The following is a 22,215-nucleotide window of genomic DNA, read 5'->3' on the forward strand; positions in this document are numbered from 1 at the left end:
CCCATTTTTGGGCTGAACAATAAAAAGACAAGTACCTGTTACATTAAAGTGCCCCCCAAAACCACCCCTGTCTTCCTGAAAGAGCGTATCCTAACATTACTATTCTTCATCACTCACTCAGTGAGTGTGATGCGCGGTGAGCAGTAGGGTCATTGTGTGGGACGAGAGAAAGGCACTGCCCACCACACATGGCAGCCTCCAGGCCATACCTACCTAGTATTGCACTATTAAGTACAGAGCACACTGGTTCTCTTTGTATCGGGTCAAGCTGATTTCCAACAGGGCTGCTCCAGGGATCGGAATACGCGAGTAAACTGAATGCATCCTGTGGGAAGATGATTTTTATTACATTTCACAGCTATACACTACTAGTGAAAACAAGGACTATTCACTTATTTTGATTCAGTATCATGAAAGTAACTGTCAGTGCCTATCAGTACAAAAGGATAAAAAAATTGTGACAGGGTTTGTTCCCCTTGGAGCAAGCAGTGTTCTTCCCAACAGCAAGACAAAAGGTAGCAGTATTTTAGTAAGTGATGGGGTAAGAGAAAACAGACTGAAAACTGCATGCAGTCTTTGGCTGGAGAATTCTTTTCCAGAGCAGTCTTAAATCAAGGTAAACTAATTAGCATGCAGAGTACTGAAGAGACCACATTTTGGGCATCTCTACCAATCCTCATGTGGTTCATTTATCATTAGAGCCCAAACCAGCACTTTGATTCAAGAGGCCAAGTTACATGGTCAGAAATGAGAGTAAGGAAAGTGCTAAATTAATTTCTGGGTTTAACTGTACTACAGCACAAAATTATCTTCCCTGTGCATGTGCTACACAGACAAGACAGGAGACAGTGCTACACCACAGCTGACCAGAATACTGCTCTCAGACAGACACACACATACACAAAAAAAATGAGAGAATTCCAGCACCACATGCTGTGGGAAGTTCCTGCTGGGCAGCACAGTTATTCACCTTAGCACCACAGTTTCAAGATTAAAAATACCTTGAGCATTTTCTTATTCACTGTGTTTTTGCCACATTCTCTTCTTAGTTGCTCACTCATTGCTTGCAATTCTCTTCCAAAATGGATCATCCTTTCAATGGCTGCTTGGCTGCCACCACAGAGCTGACGTCTTAACTGACTTGAATCTACTTCTGCAAAAACGATATCGTCATCATCACCACTAATAGAGCTGAAAGTAACAACCTGTGGATCTACAGAATCTGCACTGATTTCACTCAAAAAAACCATCTGCCTTCTCAGAGAGACCTTGGCACCATATACTTCTGTACTGAGCACTGCTAAATTGCTCATTTATAAACATTTAAGAGACTTCATTAACTAACAGCAGAGGCTGTTGACATGTGCTGTTTATTTTGCAATGATTAATTTAAAACTAACTAGACTATAAACCAAATTTTATCCTAAAATTTTACGGGAGTTTAAAAAACAACAATAAAAATCCACACAGTTCTACTTTTTTAATTCTCTGGTATTGCACTTCTAAAGATGTGCCAAATCCGGAACTGCTAAAAGAGGGTAAAAACCCCTGAACTTCCTGAACAGCCATGATGGAGTCTGCTACAAGACAATCATTTAGACTGTTCATACTCCTTGTAGAATATACTATCTTAATAATTCAGACATTTCAGGCTTCTTTTGTAATCAAGCAGAACATTACCATTGATTTCTTTACTGTTTGCTACAACATTCCCCAACACTAGTGATTTTAAAAAATATTGATGCAAATTATGAATAGTAAATCAATCCTTGGTTTCTCTGAAAGTTCTGTCCTTTTAAAATTTACAATTAAAGCAACATATTAAAGAAAAGGCATTTATCCGTTCCTTGCCTTTTTTTATCAATGGAAGTTTTAAATGTGCATTTTGAGGTACACTTCAATTACAAAACTATTCTTCTTTCTGACTTTACACCGCTATCTAGTGATGTATTCTGACTACTATTTCAAACAAGGATTTTTAACTGGCCACCTTTTTTTTTTCCTTAGATGTAGGCATAAAACCTCTGGAAAATACTTGCCTACTGGACATTACATACACAGCACTAAGGAGAATATATAAACATTTCAAAAAGTGAAAAACCACCAAACTCAGACTGGGGGCAGTAAACAGTGTAGGTGGAGGAGCCACATTTCTTTTTTAAAAAGGTGAAGCACCCACAAGTCTTCAAGTAGTGGTGCAGCTAATCCAGGACATCAGTTTCCAAAGGCAGAAAAAAAACTATGTTACAAAAAGCACAAACAACTCTGTGCCCTGTGCAGCCGCTGCATGTCTGTCACAAGTCTCCGAGGAAAAGGCTCCAAGAGAGTAAAGAAGTATTTTGGTTGTTCTGTCATGGAAATGAGGGCCCTGTTTTTATCTAGCTCCAGAGCATAATGCAAGGAAAACAGCCTGGCAACTTGTATCTCCCTGCTTCATGGCTGTAACAGAATTACATTTGCTGTTCAACAGTTACCTGGTATTTACCAGCAAAGCTGCAGGATGAGCAACACACTTGCTCCTGGAACTGTGAAGCAGTCACAGACCTCTGTATGTGCTTGACCAGACTGCTGCATTCTGGAAGTCTCGAGTTTCACATTTCATTTAAACTACCTATTAACTGATGTCTGGTTAAATCAATTGTTTGAAAACCTAGTTCTGCAGCTGCACAAAGGGCAATCAGAGAGGATTTAAATATTCATTTGTCATCAATGTCAACAGGTATGACTGAGTATAAAGCAAGTTAAGTAAAACAGAGGTAATTTTTAGACCACAACTATACAAGCAGTAATTTTTTAGTGGAAAAAATGAAAAAATTATTTTAATTTTTTTCTACATTTCCCAAATATAGCGGTTTCCTTGAGCATTAAATATTAGCACTTTGCATTCTTCAATATAAAGATTTAGAATTTCTACACTTACTGTGAAGCACAAAGATGCCATGAGAACCGTGAATGGGAAGAGGGAGAAACAATGTGCCAACCCAAAGCCAGGGATGCTACACAACAGGGTGCTTCTTCTTAAAGGTACTTCCTTAGAAATTAATGCTAGTTTCAATAGCCACAAGTTACTTATTTTCCTTATTCTCACACTGATACTGGACCACCTAAATCAGTGGTTATAAGATTTACATCTTGTAACAGCAAAACAAACAAACAAAAAATTAAGATTTGAGCTAATAACCCTAATTTTCAAGTTGGGAAGCATTGCAAGTAAAAACATAACCTTGTTGCCATCACTTAATAAAAATGTAAGAAATATCACTGCAGACCCATTTCTGTGTCACATTCTTCCATTTCGTGATCATGTTTAGAACTACCATTTAGGAAGCCATTGGACGAAGTCTCAGCAACCCCATTGGAGTAGTGATCTGTTTCCATGTCTACATCATTGCTGAAAAAAGAGTAATAAATACAAGTTTTACTCATATTTAAGTACCTAGATTATATTCACAACTTCATCACAGTACTTCCTCATCTTGGCTACTGAAAAGCTGCCTTAAATATTACCAAGTTAGACCACAGTTTCTTCCATAGCAACTGGTGGTACCAGAGCACCATGGAAATTGTAAGGCTGTCTCAACTAATGTTAACATTCGGTAAAATAGTACTTTCAGATGCTGAAAAATTAAATACGTCCCCTATTATTCAGGAGTAAGGAATAACACTTTCTAGATACACACAAAAAATTTTTTACCCTGTTTATATATCTTTATATACACAGAGATGGAGAAAATGCATTGTGAAAATATATTATTACCACTTTTTTTTAAATATAGTTAAGTCTATATACAGCCTACTTTGAAAATGTATTTAGGTAACTAATTCTTTCGAAAATGCCTTGATTTCTTATTTATTCTCAGTGGAATGACAGGGGAAAAACAAAAAAAAGAAAACCCTAAAGCAAATGCTGAGTAAACCAAAACACTGAAGAGATACTCAGAGGCAAATTCAAAGCATTCAATTCCTCACCATACTTTGCTCGCAGCAGGTCACAGAAGTGCTTTCAGAAAATGCCAGTACAGCTTTGGGGACTGAGCTTTGCTGACAGTTGCATCCTAAACTGTTCTATTTTGTTATGGAGAATAACAACCTAAAACCTCTGTCAAGACCACATATATCAAATTTAGAAGTTTAATATCTTGCCTCTAAGCAACCAAAAATACTCAAGTTTCCTTTGAGGAAAGAAACCAAAAGGCCTTTCCAACTGAGCAATATCACAGCCAAGGAACTGTCTTCCTCCTGTGAAAAATCACCAAGTTGCCTGGACACTGCCAGGCTTTTTGGCAGAGGCAATGCTGATGCAAACAGAAATCATGAAGTTAAAAAGTAAATTGTTACTCTTACTTTTTTACCCCAATTATCACTATCCAATTGAAATACTTTTGGTTATCACCACTGCATCATTACACCCTACATGGTAGTTTTGGGAATCCATTTTGGACAACGCAGCCAAGTACTGTTGCATTTCACATCAAATTAGGTTCTGCTGCATCAACGCAACCCAGAGTTACTGGTGATGAATAACCATATTAAACCTGGTTAATAAATTTATTTTCATTCTCTGAATTGAATGTGACAGTGATTGGAATATACAAACAAAAGGAAGTCCACATTTCACATGCATCTCAATGTTTACTTTGCAGATAGTAGCACAAATGGAGAGTATCTGGGAAACTTTTCATTACCTACATGCAACAAACTTAAATCAATGTCAGTGGCTTAAATTAAAATCCCAAATGCCAGAAAGCTAGTTAACCTTCACTGTACAACTTCAAAACTGACCATAAATAGCTATAAGCCAGATAATTTATTTTTGTCCATTGCATTTCTTTAACCCAAGAGGAGAAAACAGCCTATTAAGTTTGAGTCATCAAAATAACACAAAAGCACACCAGAGTGATCACAAGCTGTTGGCCCCTTACACTATGTGTTTCAAATGTCCTTGAGGAAAAAAAAAAAGACATCAAATTCCACTGAGAATTCTTCTCTGTAATGCAAGCACATGGACAACACAAGTCTTAACATAAGTTGGAAGCATCTGAAGTTTATTCACCTGGAATAGCTGTTAACCTGCTGTGATCTTGATACATTTATGTTGTTTAGCTCTGGTACATTCAAGCTGGTGGTCGTGTGTTTACTGTGACAGTAAGACTGATGTGCTTTATTTGATATTACTCCATTACTGCAACTACTTTCAAACCCTGAAAGAAAGTTTTAACAATTATAACCATCTACAAACTTATTTGTAAGTACCAATTTATAACAGTGAAGTAAGTAGAGCATAATTGTTCCTGGTCAGTAAACGCTAGATTTGCTAAACTAACCCAAATACTTTGCCTCCATGATTCAGGTACTTGAACCTTTAAATTTTCTACAGTGCAGAAGTTAAGCATTATTATATATAACATATTATATATATATATATGTTACACATTATTAATATTATTATAAATAACAATTACGAACATAGGCATGAGAATGTTTTTCAGTTGTACTAATATACCAGTAAAACAGAAAACTGCACCAAAGCAAAATAATTTCTTTTAGAACTGATGCATTGTTTCTGAAAGATCCAAAAATCTTTTCTAGGCCACTGTAGTCATCATGAATGGAAGCAAACATGCACCTTACTAATTGTAATCACATAATTCTTTTGATAAATGTGCAGTAGAATTTGATGCTGAATATCCTGCATGTTGCTATACAACCTCCCTCCTTCACCACGTAACATTTTACTGTTAATATTGTGCTTTACTAAATAAAATTAGACGATGCTGTGAAATAACAATATCTGGTTAAAATCTCTTCTGACCCTTGCAAAATAAGATAAAAAACTATTAATTGAAGCAAATATTGAACCAGGAGCTCCCTAGTATCTTCTAATACAGAAACAAGTCACAGAAAGGGCTTATTATTAAGAAAACAGCTGCTACCATTTAGGAAATCCCAAACCTCAATTCTAATAATACATTCATCAACTTGCTTATTAAGGGGTGCTTCTATTTTCAAAATTAGAAAACTTAGAAGTACTTTCATAGAATCATAGAATCAACCAGGTTGGAAAGGACCTCTGAGATCATCGAGTCCAACCCTTGATCCACTACCACTGTGGCTACTAGACCATGGCACTAAGTGCCACATCCAGTCTCATCTTCGGGATGGAGAATCCACCACTTCCCTGAGCAGCCCATTCCAATGCCTGATTACCCTCTCTGTAAAGAATTTCTTCCTAGTATCTAACATAAACCTCCCCTGGCAGAGCTTAAGACCATACCCTCTTGTCTTACTGAGAGCTGCCTGGGAAAAGAGACCAACTCCCACCTGGCTACAACCTCCTTTCTACAATACATCCAAATAACCACCTGAAGAACAACGAGAAAATCTGAGTGGATCTCCACTGACACTCCCTTGACACAGAGGGAAGAAGAGTGAAGTTGCTGTCCCTTCCAAGGGCAGCAGTTATTCTGGTGGCCAGGCTACACTGGCTTCCCGTTCCATCCCAGAGAGAGAAAAGTAAGTTAAATAAAGCACCCCCAATCGGCTCCAGTATGGATTTCGAAAGTAAACAGAAGTGAAAGCTGATGGTCTCTGCTATCTTAAGTCTTGTCTTCAAGGATGACACGTTCACGTACTATTTTAACATGCTCAACTTCTTCTCTGTAGTGGTGCTCTGGAAGGCACAAGGATCTTCCCACTGGCAGCCTCAAACATTCATGGCTTCCCACTGAAGATTTCTGATTACCTAAATGCTCGAAGAACTGTTTCAATTGTTCAGACTGAAATGTGGCTGCCAGCAGAAAGTCTTTTCCCTACTCCACCACCGAGCTTTCAGTGTTTCCTACATAAGTGCAGATGTTCCTAATTCTCCATCAACACCATAGGAAAGGTATCATATACACCACTTACTGGATTTAAACCACCCTGCCTAAGCCATAAATTATCATCAAAAGGAAAACAGAAATTTTTTATCAGAACCTTTCATCTCCCAGAGAGAAGCCTTTCTTAGAAATTGGTGACAACCTGCTTTGCAAACCCATAGTAAAAACAACAGCACATGCAAAAAACGTATGATGAAACCTTCACTTTGCCCAGTGACTGAGAATCACATATTTTAATCATTAAAATTATACTGTTATACAAAGCATTCAGTATAAAATCTTAAGTAAAACAAACAGGTGTGGTATTTCCAAATCTATGTGGTACATCCTCCACGTCAACTTACCAGTAAAGTGTGTGCTGCTCCCTTTGCCTGTTGCCAAATTGTGAATATTCATTCCATGGCTGGGACTCATGCTAGGACTACTGAATGATCGTGGGCTAACAGGGTAACTATCTTGAGATTTTGGACTGTGGCCTCCCAAACACCGCACTTCACTGTCCGTACCATTCACCATCTCTATAAACTGGCGCACCCTAAACAAAAGGCAAAAAGTTAAGCTAATAAAACAATTTACACATTTCAAATTACCAATGATAGCAATGATTTCATTTTAGTGTTAAATACAGAACAAGACTGACTCAACAAAATGCTGGATGTCAGTAACCCAATCGTCAATGAGCTTTGGAGTATTCCACCAAAAATAAGCAATTACAAATTTGTGAGGGAGGAGAACAGGAATATTATCCTTCAAGGACAGACTTTGTCAGCAAATCCTCAAGGTTTAGAGAATTAAACTATATTTTCTTAACTGTTTTGTTTTATTGGCAGGGGCGAGGTTATTTCTTGAGAAAGATATGTTGGTATGTTGTTATGTCTGTCACTTCTCTCAAAGTAAATGAGAATATAGTTTGACTGTCTGAAATAGCAAAGGGTAATAACTCTTAACATTAAACATTTGCACTAGAAAACAGTTTGAAAAACAAGCTCGTATACAAACCTTCCCTTTAGAGGCTGTTGCTCTTTGTCAATTGCATTTTAGGTAAGAAGGTTTTAGTATGGACTTTAAGAAAGCTCAGAACTATTGCTTTATGCTTCAATAACAAAATTGAACGACCAAATTTAAAAATTTAGAACAACAGATTGAGAAAAAGGTAACATACAACTGACGTTATCAAGTGAAGTGTTTCATCAAAATGTTCACATTTTGTGAATTCTGTGATAAGTCTGGAGTACTATCACGTGAATTCTGTTCAGCACTTGAGCATGACAGACTTCAAACACATTCCAAGTTACTTAACTGAACATAAAACTAAAGTGCTTTGTTCTTACAGGAGATAACAGATTTTTTCGACATTCAAACACTGCAACGTGATACAAAATTCTGGAGGAACAGCCCAGCTGGCAAGTAAAAATGCCAGAATGAAGGTAACTATCGTGTGCCTGGGAAGCCAAGAGAACTCTTTGGGATTACGGAATTTCCACAGTTTTAGCCAGAGGTTTCTAGTAAAGTGACATGGAATGAAACACCTCATTTAAACTGATCTTTAAAGTCAGTCACCCCTTTGGAGGAACAGACTAATTTATGCCAACAGGATTCTTAATCTTCTTGAATGTGATACTGTATCACTTTTCATTTTAAGTTTTACTTGACACCCAAATGAATTAAAATTGATTTAAAAAACTACAAAACTTAGTTCTATAGAACAAGTCTACAGGGAGATGTGAATTATGCTGCAAACCAGGAGCTTGATGACAAAACCTAGTTAAACATGTAGCAAATAAGAAGAGCATAAAAAAGTGAAATATACACATTTTCTAAAAAGCGCTGCTTAACTTTGCTTAAATTTCTGTGAAAGCTTTAAATGAGTAACTGTCTTGACTCAGAAGGTACTGTGCCATCTATAAACACACATCTGTATAATTTGAAGACTCACTTTAATGCAAATAAGAGATTAGGATTTCTTTCTAGTAAACTTGGATACAACTGTTGTGTTGTTTCAATGGCTTCTCCCATTCTTCCTGCTAAAACCAATTTCTGAATTCCTGTTCACCAAAAAACAAATAAGAGATTAGGATTTTTTTCTAGTAAACTTGGATACAGCTGTTATGTTGTTTCAATGGGTTCTCCATTCATCCTGCCAAAACCAATTTCTGAATTTCTGTTCACCAACATCAGTTAAATGGACAGCTTATGGATTAATACACGTACATTAATGATTAAAAGACACTGCAACCATCAATCAACAAGATTTTTTTTTCTCTTAGAAAAAAATAGTGTAAAGAAAGATCATGCTTCCTTAAAACGTTCAAAAGGAAAATTTAAGAACTGCACTCCACCTACATATATCTAAATGAGAACTCAGTATATTTATTGCCAGCATCTAACTGCTTTGTGGTCAGATTGTGCATTTAGAGCTAGAATAAGACTACAGACACTCTCTACAATTTACTTCTCATTTTCACAACTTTATAAATAAGCACATACCAAACTATCGTCACTCAAAAACATCCAAATTGCATCCCACTCCCACAGGTTCAGTTTTGACTGAGAAAAACAAAAATTTAGTCTCTCTCACCTACAACATATACTTCCAGTCAGGTTACAGTTGAGTAAAGCTTTTCACAACAGTCCCTGCTTTAGTTGATACTTCTGTGGCTGTAACTTGGCACAAGTTGCAAACAGTCTCACCATTCTATCCACTGACAGAGAAACTCATCCAAATGAAAAACGGCCCAACAAATGAGATATTTTACAACCAGAGCAGTTTCCCCATGTGGTATGTCATGCAGTAACACAACTGCTTATGTTCATAGAGGAGAGATTTAAATGGATGAGGAAGGCACTGTTTAATCGGGCTGCCCAAGAGCCCTGCCATGGCAAGTTAGAACTCAACTGCTGTTAGATCTCCTTGTCCTCTTCCCCCTCACATCTGTAAACAGGAAAACTCAAGTTTAACTAATAAAGCATTCTCTAAACTCAATCTCTTTTCACAGTTAAGATAAAAATCTAAATGTTTGTCAAGATTGAGTTTTATACTCCTGCTTGTGACTGACCGTTAGCTCTCACAAACACTCATTTAGAGACATTACACACATTTGTTTAAGACAGATCACATTTTTCATTCAAGAGAAAAAGACAACAATGTACTTTACCACATTCTGCTACACCAAACACCTTCCAAAGCGTTACTGAACAAATTTTTTGTAACCAGCTGTTCATACCTGTGTAACTTTATATGACAGCAAAGAACTGTACTACGGAGTAGTGCTGCAAGGAAATTCTACAATGGTGCTTATGAGAAAGCTTCATGTAATTTTTAAGCGAGGAAAAAAGGGATGCAACATGCTTTCCAGCCTTACTTTGTCTATTCTTAATGGAAGCTAATTCTTCTAGCACAGTCTGGTCTGTGGATCTGGCGAATGCCTCTGCTGTTGCACAGTATCCATGGTGAACTAAGTAAGATGATACCATTCTAAAAATAAACAAAATCCAGAAATACATACAGGTAAGAAACCAAGAACTTCTGAATGTAAAAAAATCTTCTCTGAAAAAAGTGATATAATTAAAGAATTCTACTTGAAATTCAGAGATTTCTGTGCAAGTCAGACAAAAGTAATTCACTTAAGAACCAGTATCTTCTTCAAAACTGTACAGAAAAATCAATGTATAACTTTATTATGATGAATTTTAACAAAAATTATTCATCACCCAAAAGGAGGGTCAATTCAAATATTAATTGTTAATTAAGTTTCTTTTTTTGCTCATTAGATACCCTGAAGGGAAATTTCTTCACAATAAGTTTTTGTTTACACTGAAAAAAAAAAAAAGATGCAAAGTCACAACCCCCATTTTTTCCAAGAAACATAATTAGGCACAACTTAACCTGGCATGCGAAAGGCTGAGAACACAAAGGGAAACTTTGGGCATTAAACCCATCCAATATAACCACAGCAACTTTTCTAAACTCCCCAATCCACATTAGATAGGTCATATTAGAATAGAAGCCTTACACTCACAGTTATAAATTCCAAATTAACAACACAGACAACTCTTCCACAAAATCTATTCATGCACCATTTTACACTGTCATCAAACCTGTTAACAAAACTATTTGTACTAATTTTTAATACTATCTATCATTTTTTGCACAAGACAATAGATGGAATGTTTAAAGGGTCTCTGAAATCATGTAAGTAACTTGTTTTTTAAATGAACAATATTCAAAGTCTTACTTCTGAATCATTGTTTGCCACTCTCCTTCCCGATCTCCTATTGGAAATCTGTCAATTTGTGCTTGAATTTTGGTTCTCCATTCTCGCATATAGTCTTCAATATCAAATACAAATGGGTGTTGTCCAAAATTAGCATCCACAACCTCTCCTGGTGTTTGAAGCCCTACTGTAGGGTACAAGTTTGGCTGCAAAAAAATTTTTAGTTAGTTTTTTTCCTCTTATTCTGAATTCCCCACTTTCTGGGTTTTTTTTCATCTCTGTAATAATACCCCCACCGCTACTAGTAGTGTGAATAACAAAATACCTCTGGACCATCAGTCCAGCAGCAAAAGCAGCTTCTGCCAATACAGCAATACAATGACTGATTAATTTTATTCCCAGTGATCATAATTTTTTTTAGTTTGAAAGAAGAAAGACTGATTGTTCTAATCTGAAAATTCACATTTTAAACTGTGCTAAAGTTTACGACTTTTGGGTTTAATTTTACAAAATATTAAATAACAATTTTTGGATGATTTTTAAAGACCAGTTTTTTTCTTTTAAAAAGAGAACAAAAATTAAACTTACAAAGTGGGCCATTTTCCTTTTGGGGTGAAATAGTTAAAACATCGCTGAATTTTAGTGGTAAGAACTGACAGGACAGAAAACTCAATAGCCCCAAAGTCCAAGTGTAGCACCTAAAAAGAACTGTAACAGTGCATTGAAGTTCTCGTGAATTCCTGGACTTGTATCTAGAAAGAGACTTTAAAGCATTTATTGTTGTCTCAGTTTCATTTTCTGCTTAGAGATTAGGTCTCCATCCAAATTTGAAATACGCCAAATATGAGAAAAGTAGAATCTGCCTGTTGAGATTAAGGTAATTTTTCTTAAATGCAATGAACATCTCAGCAGTGGCAATGCAATCAATTGGGTGAATGGGGTTTTGTTGCTGGGGTCTTTTGGGGGGGATTTTTTAAAATTTTTTTAAAAGTTATTTATAAATACACCTACATGATATTTCTAATGCAGACAATGGTGGAACAGTAAAATGGTATGCTGATCTACAAAGCTACATGCTAAATAAATTATAGCTATCAGTAAGAAGCTATCAACATGCAGGTGAAACAAAAGAAAAATACTCTATTTTCAAACCATGCCCAAGCCGATCTTGCCTCTATTTTCACACATACACCTCTCTTTTTTTAATAAACATTGCTCATAGTGTTACCTAGTCTAGTCTAATCAACAAAGTAGAAATCTGAAATCTTTTAACGAGACGAAAACAATCAATTCTAATGAGGAGAGGTCCAGCTTCATACTTCAGATTGTAGTGTCAGTTTTGCTGGGCTGGCACCATACGGTAGCAAGGAGCCCTGCTAGCATCCCAAAGATCCAGGATAGTGGCAGTGGCTTCCTGCACAAAACATTAAACCTTGTGGCAGGACTAAGAGGTTCCTTGGGTTACTGACTTCATTTTTCTTTAATATTTGTCCTTGCCTCCCAAGGCCACAGCAAATGGAGTAGCTGGCCAGTATGTGCATCACACATTGCACCTTAACCAGATTAAATCAGAAATGAAGTGAATGAGAAAAATAAAACAAAGTAAGAGCAGTATTGTGCCTGTACCAGTAGCATAGGGAACACATACCAATTTCAAGGAAAGCACAATTTAATTGACTCAAAAGCTACAAGACTTCAGATATATGCAGCTTTCTTTAAAAAAAATAATTTGCTATGTCTGATCTTGTGAAGCAAAGATTTTTGAAAATCAGGCATCAAGCATGAATTACAGTAACCACGTCTCAAACAGTCATGCACTGTGTTGATGTTTAATATAGCTTTGACTTTGTATGTAAAGCTTGAACGTGTCAAAGTATGTAATAACTAGTCGTATGTATCATTTTCTCCTAAAACTTCCATTAGAACTGTTTGTTAAAAACCTGAAAAGGAAAACCCCTCATAAAGTATTGGTGTAAAACAAAAAAAACTTTCTGCTTCAATTAACAAATCACCACTGAAGTGATGAAGAGAAATATCTGATATTAAATTGGTTAAGGAAATTATCACTGTATTTGCAAGAAGCATAAGGTAAATGCCAGTTTGATCTGAAACATCTCTTTATGGTACAAAGGAAAACTGTTTGAAAATGCACTTATCTTACCGGTAAATCTGTGAAAGCGATGCCTGTAATGAAGAGAAAATTAAGATTAATTTCCATGTGTCTGGATTTTAGCCTCATTTTCTTATTATATGTTCAGAAAATTCACCCAAATCATCTCAGAAATAAAAATTAAGTATGGTGAAATCCATGATGCTTAGGTACAACTCATGTTTTTAAGTAATAAAGGACAAAAAGAAATTGTCATTCAAAAATACTCAATCTGCCCTTAATTTTTCCAAAATAGGGCGTAAGAATTAAAAAACATCATATACATATGCAGATTAGAAAGTATGAAAATTCTAGCTACGTATTAAACATAAGAAGAAATGTAAGAATATATGAAGATACTTCTTCACTTGCATGTCTTGATGCTGCAACATCAAAATTTAATGGTGTCTCTTCTTGATTGCTCTCACTGTTCTTCATAAGTACTCAAGATCTTTACACAAGGCACATGCCTACAATACTCCAAATCAGCCTGGTAAACGTTCCACTCTAATCCATGCCAGCAGGTTTTTGTTTTCAAACAGAAGAGCTTAATATGTTGTTACATAATTACAAGCATCCATCTACCCGTAAAACCAAGGGAGTGATTTTGCTGTCTCAGGATTAGAGAAACATCTGACCTCTATACACCTCAGGAATTTCAGTCAATTTTGGGGGCTGGGAAGCTTTCAGTTAAAAACTAAATATCAGGAATCACCTTCTGACAGCCAAATAACAGTATTTCATAATTTCCTTTATTGTCGCAAGTATTTCTTAATTTATTTTTTTTTAACAAATACATAACTATTCCAATCCACTTATCCCTTCAAACTCTTATTTATTTTGTCTCACTGCCTTTTCAAATTTAGGATGAAAACAAAGCTTTTAATCTTTTGTTCTAAATTACACCCCTGTTTTCAATCTCCATTCTGCACCAAGATTTCAAATCTCAGGAGCATCTAGATTCCTTACTCACATCTTTGAGACAAAAGGCTGACATACAGAATCAATCTCTTTCCTTCCATCACATCTCAAAGCTATTATTTTATTTATTACCTGTTCTCATCCTAACTTTTCCTAAGGTATTACTACTTTCTCTGTTTGGCACATTTTAACATCCAACCTGCTTTTTTCCAAAACAGTCATGGCTGTAGGCATGACAGATGAATGACAACTGAGTGATACGTAGGTATTGGGGGCTTGGGGGGATGTTGGTTTTGTGGTTTTTTTTTTTCAACCCAGGATTTCAAACTTGCATGAAAATTGCTTAGCCCTTTTTTTATCATATCCTAGGCCAAGCAAGAGATTTCCTATACTTCAGAGAGCATCTGTGGCCCAGAGAAAAAACATAAATGTCCTCCAAGTCACGATCATATAAGAATTCTGGACAACTAGCAGCAGCAACATCTTTGCAAGACAGCCAAAATTTCTGATTTCTTTTTCCACTCAACACAGAATCAATTTTCCTCTGTCAGAAATTCAAGCCAGCAAAGCCCACAACAGCAGAAAAGCTGTCAGTTTTCCTTCTGAAATCCATGAAGTGTTTGTCAGACTCTGTCTATGACAGATGACATTTTATTAGCCTCTCCTCACCTATGCCATTCTGTTCTCCTTTAAAAACAGATTGTAATCACTTGCAGTGTTGTTTCACAGTTGGCCTAATCCAGTCTGCTTTAAGTCTGTCACTGAAAAAGAGGGTTCTGCTCTTCCCTTTTAGCTCTTTCATGAATGTGACCATAAGGGTAGTCACGAAAACTAGTGTCTCTTTAGTTGATCAACTGATCCAACCTACCTGCAGGCACACTGTTGCTAGTTTCAAAAACAGAATAAGTAAGATGACCTTTCTCTGTTTAACTCAGCTAAAGATTAAGGCAAACACGAGCCCATTATCTTCCACTTGGACATAACCTGCAACAGGGCCAAACGAAACAACTCCACAGTGCATGGTTCAAGTGCCCTCGGTGTCACCTACTGCCCGAGGTGTCAAGATAGTGAGTCCAGGTATACAGGCTCATTCAATTTAGAAGGAACATTAAATCACGATAAAATAGAATCCCAGAAGTGATTACTTGGAACTGACCTCAGAAGACACCTAAGCCCTGCTCTGAGTAGGGGCAGGAAAACTTCCAAGTCAGATGTGTTTGCTCAGGGCAAACAAACTGGCAGTCTTGTTCAGACAGACTAGGAAAATAATTTAAACTGTGTCCTTTCCCTTACTACTTTCCAAACCTTCTTCATGTTTGCCAGTGTGAGAAAATAGAACAGCAACTTCAAGAATACCTGTCTCAATAACTTCTTATTTCATTTCAAGCTACCCTCTCTTTTACTTGTCACATTTCTACCTATGACAAAAGCCTTATTCTTCTTTGAGCTTTATCCCTTCAAAATTCCTGTTCTGCTCAGCACAATTTCAAGATTTCTTCCCAAGCCCCTCCCCTCCCCTAAATGCAGGAAGACAATGTTTTTCTTTTTAATTTTACATTGTATCTTTGCTCATTAAACTGCATTAAGGAACTGAAATAGATATTCCACCAAAATTTTTAACTCTACCCACTCCTGATATCTCCAAACTCGAAATTATCTTGCAGTGTTGCTTAATACTACAATTTACCACAAGAATTTAATGGACTTAATTTTAGCAAACTTGTATAATTTATGGCTTTAGCCCAACTATGAATGGCTCCAGACAGGGAATCCAAAAGACACTGTTCTCCAACATATACTCAAAATAACACCCATCCAATGTAAGGTTTTAGTGAAGGCTAGGTGTCCCCCGTACAGCAGAAATCAATTTTAGCTATTTCCACCTCCCTTACTATCTATTACCTTATAAACATCAAGTTTTATTTGTAGATTTAGTAGTGGAGTTCATTAATGCAGATCCTGTAGAATGAGATGTTATATGAATAAATCCTCCCAAATGCACAAGGAATGTTAGTGCAAGTGGCACACAAGAAATTATTCTTCCCAATTCTTTTATTACTTCATTGATGATCAAATTATCAAAAGAACAACTCAAACACTGCTCCTGGCATGAAGAGAGTTTCATATTTACAGACTTGAAGACATACTGTTATCATTAATGGTAATGTTTCTCCATACCCAAGCTGTGTCCGTTCTTTGTGTAGAAGCAGGTGTTATTGATAAGGTTGACACAGCAACCAATGACATCGCCCGTAGTAAACGTTGGGCCGTAGGGTTGTCCAGTTCCAGAGGAACAGAATGAATGTCCATCATCTCCATGGTAACCATATGAATGTTTATCCCAACCTAGAGAACAAAAGCATTTGCAATTTATTCGCTTCCTTTATTAGTTAATAAATTAAAGACTACGCAAAGCTGGTATAGTCTAACCAGGTTCATATGGTTAATTAATATGCTCAGCTTCCTACTTTCTAAGATTCCTTATCTAAGAAATCTGTATAATTTAAAAAATGACAACTTCTTTTATCAAAATGGCCGAACAAGTAATTCTGTTTGTAGTACATAACAGATAATGCAAATTCAGATAACACATTTTTCTCTTTAAATGAACGTACAAAATTACCAACACCAAAAATATTATCAGCTACAATGCTGAAATTTGAAAAGCTATATACAGATCTGACATGTCCCAGCAAAGCAGTGAAGATTCTCCTGTTCTCCCTTTCATTTTGCAAAACTATTGCTACCATATGTCATAATCAGATTCTTCCTGGCTAAACCCCAAACATGCGTCTCTGGGGAAGCACATTTCTACTCCTGATCATTCTCAATGACTATTCAGTAGCAAGCAGCCTCTGTATAATAGCAGAATCTCCAGACTAAAGTGCCACTATCTTTGCTGCCCCTAAAAATTAAAATAAATTAAATGAAAAGGAAAAAGATTATCAATACAGGTCAAAGTCACAGCCAGGAGCAAATCATTACATATGCAAATACAGTGCTGATTTTAGTGGTGAAGAAGCTGCAGCACCTCTAAGAAGCTTCAGAATATTACAGTACTCAATGAAATTCACAGCAAGCGATTTTAGTCTGTGATCATTTAAAAATACCTGTCTACACTCTTTGCAATTCAATACTGAGCTTTTTCTGTCAAGTTGCTGCCTAACCTGTTAATTTGAAAGTATTTTCCACACTTAGACCCTTAACCTGTACAATCAGTAGCTTCAGCTAGTACGACATTAAGCATCTCTCAGTAAATTAAAGATCCCAAATTATTGTAGTTACTTTGATTAGTAGTATCTTTAATTATTTGCAGTGCATCCTAAGTCATATTCAAAATAAACAATGCCACCCACTAATAATCCATCACCCTTAGCTGGACACACAGTGTTAACTGAGACACTGCTATCATTGTAAGAAGCTTTATGAGAACAGTTGGGTTAAAAAGTTATAATGCAATGCAGATACTCTAAGGTCAATTCAACATAATTTTATACTTTGACAATTTCAAAAAAGTTTGTTGGTTTTTGTTTTAGGGTGGGTATTTTTTACACATTTAAAGATCTATTTAAAAAAAAGGCAACATGTACACACACACAAAACTTCTCTAAGTGTTACAGAGATACTGCAAACAATTGTTAACAAGACTGTCCCTGATCATGCAGGTCAATGGAACAGTCAAAACTGAAAACTAGGCCACACACCCTCACTTAAGGATGGAAAGGTAATTATACAGAAACTGCCAGTAGAAGAGCTCATCCATGTTTGTCAAAATGTTTTTATCACAGTAGCTCATCTTTATAGCTAGAAACTCAGATTGCAGAGCATAGAAATCTATAGCTTCGCTTTTATCTGGAAACATGACAAAAAATTTTAAATGTATTTGTTTGCTAAAAAGTATCTGCATAATGTTATAAATAACACCAAGAGCAGGGAAGTAGTACAGGAGCAAATGTACAGTAAAAGTTAAACTTTCTAGTTGCAAATGTTACATAACTCCAATAACAGATACAACACAGAGATGTCATGCTACACTCTGTTGCTTACCAAAACCTTCCCATCAAGGTGAAGTATATTTTTAAAAAACACAGTTAACCAATGTAACTGGAACATACCTGGTAGTCTGTTCATGTTCACACCCTGTGCCGAAAGCCCAATTCCCATGTAACTAAAAATGAAAGAACAAAAGAAATGTATCTGCCTCTTACAAAAATACATATGTACGTGAGACATTGCCCAGAAACACTGTGCTGACTAATCATACACCAGTTAAGCTGCTGAGAGGTCATTTAATAGTGGCATAACAGCACGGGAGTTGAAAAGTAATTCTAGCATATATGGTTTAATACAGACAGATTCTGTCTATGCAGGAGGTAAGCACAACTTTCTTCTCTTTTCAGCATCCTGGGTTATCCATGGAGAATACTGGTATTAGCCATAATACTTAAAACACCAACAAAGAAAGACAAAGGCCATGCCTTATTTTGAAAGTAGGGGTAAAGCAATACACATACCAATTTCATCATCTTCAACATACCTAAATGATGTTTTGCAGACAATCTGGAAGGAGTAATTTTATAAAATACATGCAAAACTGTGCATTATTTCAGCAGCAAAATGCATCCTTGCCCAGCACTGATGAAAAGATCACACTAAAACATTAAAGGTCTGCATTGCAGAGCAGAATTCTATCTTTAGAAATTTACTGGCAATGTTACTTAGCTGTTGGCAAACTGATGGCAAACCAAAGAGGGGAAAATATTTCTACTACGCTACCCAGTAATCTGAAGTCTAAACAAGTCATTGCTAGGCCAATAAAGTCCAAAAGTTAGCTTTACAAAAGATGGTTTTAATGAAGTTAGTGTTCAGTACAATTGTTAACAATTTAGTAGCAAATACTGAAAAGCTGAAATGAAGAATTTCCTCCCCCTCCAATAACACTATCAGAAGTTAGCAAAATCAAATTTGCTTGTTCCTTAAGCAAAACTAATGTCATGACCAAGACAACAGGAATACAAAAAGAGAAACAGCAAAATGAAAAGCTAGGCTTTCACTATTCCCTCATTGCCCACAATAAACTAGCCCCCCCAGATCAACTAAAGAAAGCATCTGAAAATCACCTCACATGCCCTAGTTATCAAAACATTCAAAGCATTTTGACACTAGTTCACATTAGTGACATAAATTTGTCATGAAATAATAAACTGTAAGAAAACAAAATATTCACCCATGGCAATTTGAGAATTGTTTAAGTCAACAAACATGACTTCTGTATTCCCATCGCATAAAATGCAATTTTTAAGCAACTATTTCACTTAGAAATACAGGTTAATCAGCTATTTTAAATACATTTCACATAGAATGGAAATTGAGCAGGAAATTTCAGAAGCAATATGCTTAATTGTGTACTAGGCCTTCTGCTTTTTCTATGGACCACTTCAAAAATTCCCTCACCTGCTTCTATGTTTGATAAAAATGCCCTACTCTGGTAATTTCTAATGTATAGTACCATCTTCCTCTCCCTCCAATACATCATCATGAAATGGAACCTCAGAACCATATATAGCAGATATTACATTTAGAGATACTGAAGAGCTGAGGCAAAGGGCAACAAACAAAAGGATTAGTCTTTGCTGCATTGCTAATTATATTACTGAGGTTCCACTGCAGCAGCAGATTCAACAAAACAATTATAAAGGAAAGCAACAAGTGGAAAATCCTTGATTTTGTCTTAAATAATAAAAGCAGAATTGTTATAACTATAGTCTGGAGTTCAATGCATGAAGGATACTCATGCAAAGACTGAAAATCTCTTGTTGCACACTCTCCTGTTCAGGTGACCTTATTAAAGAAAGGACATTTATTTTTAAAAATAACTTCAGATAACTTAAAAGAACTCCCTGAACTGCAAAATGCCTTTCAGCACAAGTCATATTAAAACATCCTTCATCTCAATCAAATTTTTGTTTCAGTAGTCTTACAGAAACAAGATTAAGGTTACACAAAAATGTAAAATGCTAAATAGAACATCATTAACTAGACAACATTTTGGTACCACCTGTTTTTTCTCTCCCTTAGATATCCTAACTTCCAACCCTCCTTTTTAATTCAGCAACAGTTGTAAACACAGACTCACTGTATTTAATACAGCTGGGAACAAGGATTCTTCACCCACAGGCAATGACCAGAAGGCACTAGGCACTGACATCATCTCAGTAAGAAGATGAATTCAACAGTATATATTTTTCTCTGGGATTCACTTACATCTACCTGCATTGTTAACACCATTTCATCAAGGACAATTGCTAATACTAGAAACTCAGTATTAAGTTAGATTAAAACATGTCAAATAATTAATACATTTACTATAGACATGTTTCACAAGGCAAAAGGAATACCTACAATTTTTAGTTTGGAAGTGAGTGAAATTAAAGACTTGTTAATTAACTTAATTTATTATTTGTTATAGTTGATGGATAGCTAACCTCATGTTCAACTAGATTAGTACACTATAAATGAAGGGGGAAAACAGTACCATGACAGATGGGCTTTAAATGCTCTAAAATTTAGCAACAGGAGTTGCACGTATGCCAAACCACTAACTTTCTTTCCTCTTCCTCACACCTATAACCTTCACAAGCTTAAAAAGATCTTTTTGTTTGTTTTTTGAAGACACAGGAGAGGTCCAGAGTCATTGCTTCAGTGGGAGGAATTACATAAATTGTCCTCCCATTTGCTGCTTAAGGTTCACCTTTCACGCATCTCAGAATCAGGACAATAATGGTGGCAGAGCTATGCATTAAAGTTTTCCTCCCTTGGTCTATGATAAAAATGCAGGGCAGAATAACAAGCAGCCCAAGTGCAATGCAGGCCCAGAATGTTCCCAGTCAGGTCACGATACATTTCTTGCTGTCCTGTCACATAAATAGCGTTGGTCCAAGAGCTTGCTACAGACAGAAAGAACAGGTCCACTTAGACTGTGTCAGGCCATAAGAGTTGTCCTTCGGAAACGGAGGTGTCAACACCTGGAAGCAGCACACTCAGTCCATCCTGCAGCACCTTCCAAAAACGGACGTGACACAGAGTGGTTTGGGAGACCAGTGAGGGTGAATAATAGTGGTTCTCATGCCACTTCCCTTACTGCTTCCCTCAGCACATGAGGCCTGTACCTCCACCTCAGTTCCCCACCCACAAACATCCCTGGCTGCTGCAGTGGGAAGATCATTTTCCCTGGCAAAGCAAACTAAGTGGCCTGGGACCCATTTTATTAAGTAGCCCCTCTCTCTGAGCAATTTCAGTCCCACTGGTTGATACTCATCAACTCATTAAAGTGCTCAAGTCTTATAGGAGCTCCAAAAATTACAAACAACCACTCATGGAACACATGAAATCAACCCATGAGAGACTGAAATAAGAGACTATAGCTGGAAACCAATTTAAAGTGCAGCCAAATTGGTATTAAGGACCAAGAAAGCAAGTGCATCTTAGAGAGTCTTGATTTTTCATTTCAAATCATATTTATTTTTGTTCCAGTTCAAATAAGATATAGATTACCATTTTAGTATCTTGGCACATCTTCTAGATTACATTTCACAAAAAGTAACACAGAAATTTTAGAATACTACAAAACTACAGAGTTTAAAATTTGCTAAAGATTTAGTTTTTTGCCACAAAGTAGAAGAGAAAATGTCAAAAAATACAGCCTCTATGGTACCTATTATTTTTCTTCTAACGCATACTGAAAAGCCTAGGCTTCTCTGCTGGGAGATGCATAAGAAGGAGCAAGGTCACAATAAGTATTTCCACCTCAAGTATCTTTCTAGTCACAGAGTCTAGTCGAAAACTCACATTTTTGCTGAAGCCTAAAGTTTCTACTTGGAATAGACTAAATGTGAGAAGTAAAAGAAAATAGAGCCAAATAGAAGGAAAAAATAGCAGTAAGAGATAGTATAGAACTGCAGACTGCTAAAAGATAAAAGAGATATTAAAAAACTCAGTAGTTCATATAAAAGATACACAACTCTGATTTTTATTTATAACTGTTCCAGTAGAA

The 22,215-nt window shown here is 36.3% G+C and overlaps 1 protein-coding gene across 3 annotated transcripts in view; it reads right to left on the reverse strand.

Moving 5' to 3' along the window:
* RANBP9 (RAN binding protein 9) overlaps positions 1-22,215 on the reverse strand; it is a 40,820-nt gene that overhangs the window by 1,183 nt on the left and 17,422 nt on the right. Inside the window, exons 3-13 of one of the 3 annotated variants that reach the window (XM_051799180.1) lie at positions 18,278-18,330; positions 16,341-16,508; positions 13,254-13,276; positions 11,114-11,298; positions 10,241-10,353; positions 8,815-8,923; positions 7,223-7,413; positions 5,054-5,201; positions 3,318-3,391; positions 1,002-1,153; positions 214-325 (exon numbers count right to left, since the gene is read on the reverse strand). In XM_051799180.1, coding sequence (XP_051655140.1) covers positions 214-325; positions 1,002-1,153; positions 3,318-3,391; positions 5,054-5,201; positions 7,223-7,413; positions 8,815-8,923; positions 10,241-10,353; positions 11,114-11,298; positions 13,254-13,276; positions 16,341-16,508; positions 18,278-18,330 — 1,328 coding nt within the window. Of the gene's footprint in view, positions 1-213; positions 326-1,001; positions 1,154-3,223; positions 3,392-5,053; positions 5,202-7,222; positions 7,414-8,814; positions 8,924-10,240; positions 10,354-11,113; positions 11,299-13,253; positions 13,277-16,340; positions 16,509-18,277; positions 18,331-22,215 lie in introns of those variants that run through there. The other 2 variants (XM_051799179.1, XM_051799181.1) reach the window with 2 other exon arrangements.

This window comes from Manacus candei, unplaced genomic scaffold, assembly GCF_025592945.1.
Source record: "Manacus candei isolate 608988 ecotype Guabito, Panama unplaced genomic scaffold, ASM2559294v1 h1tg000049l, whole genome shotgun sequence".
NCBI classification, from domain to species: Eukaryota; Metazoa; Chordata; class Aves; order Passeriformes; family Pipridae; genus Manacus; species Manacus candei.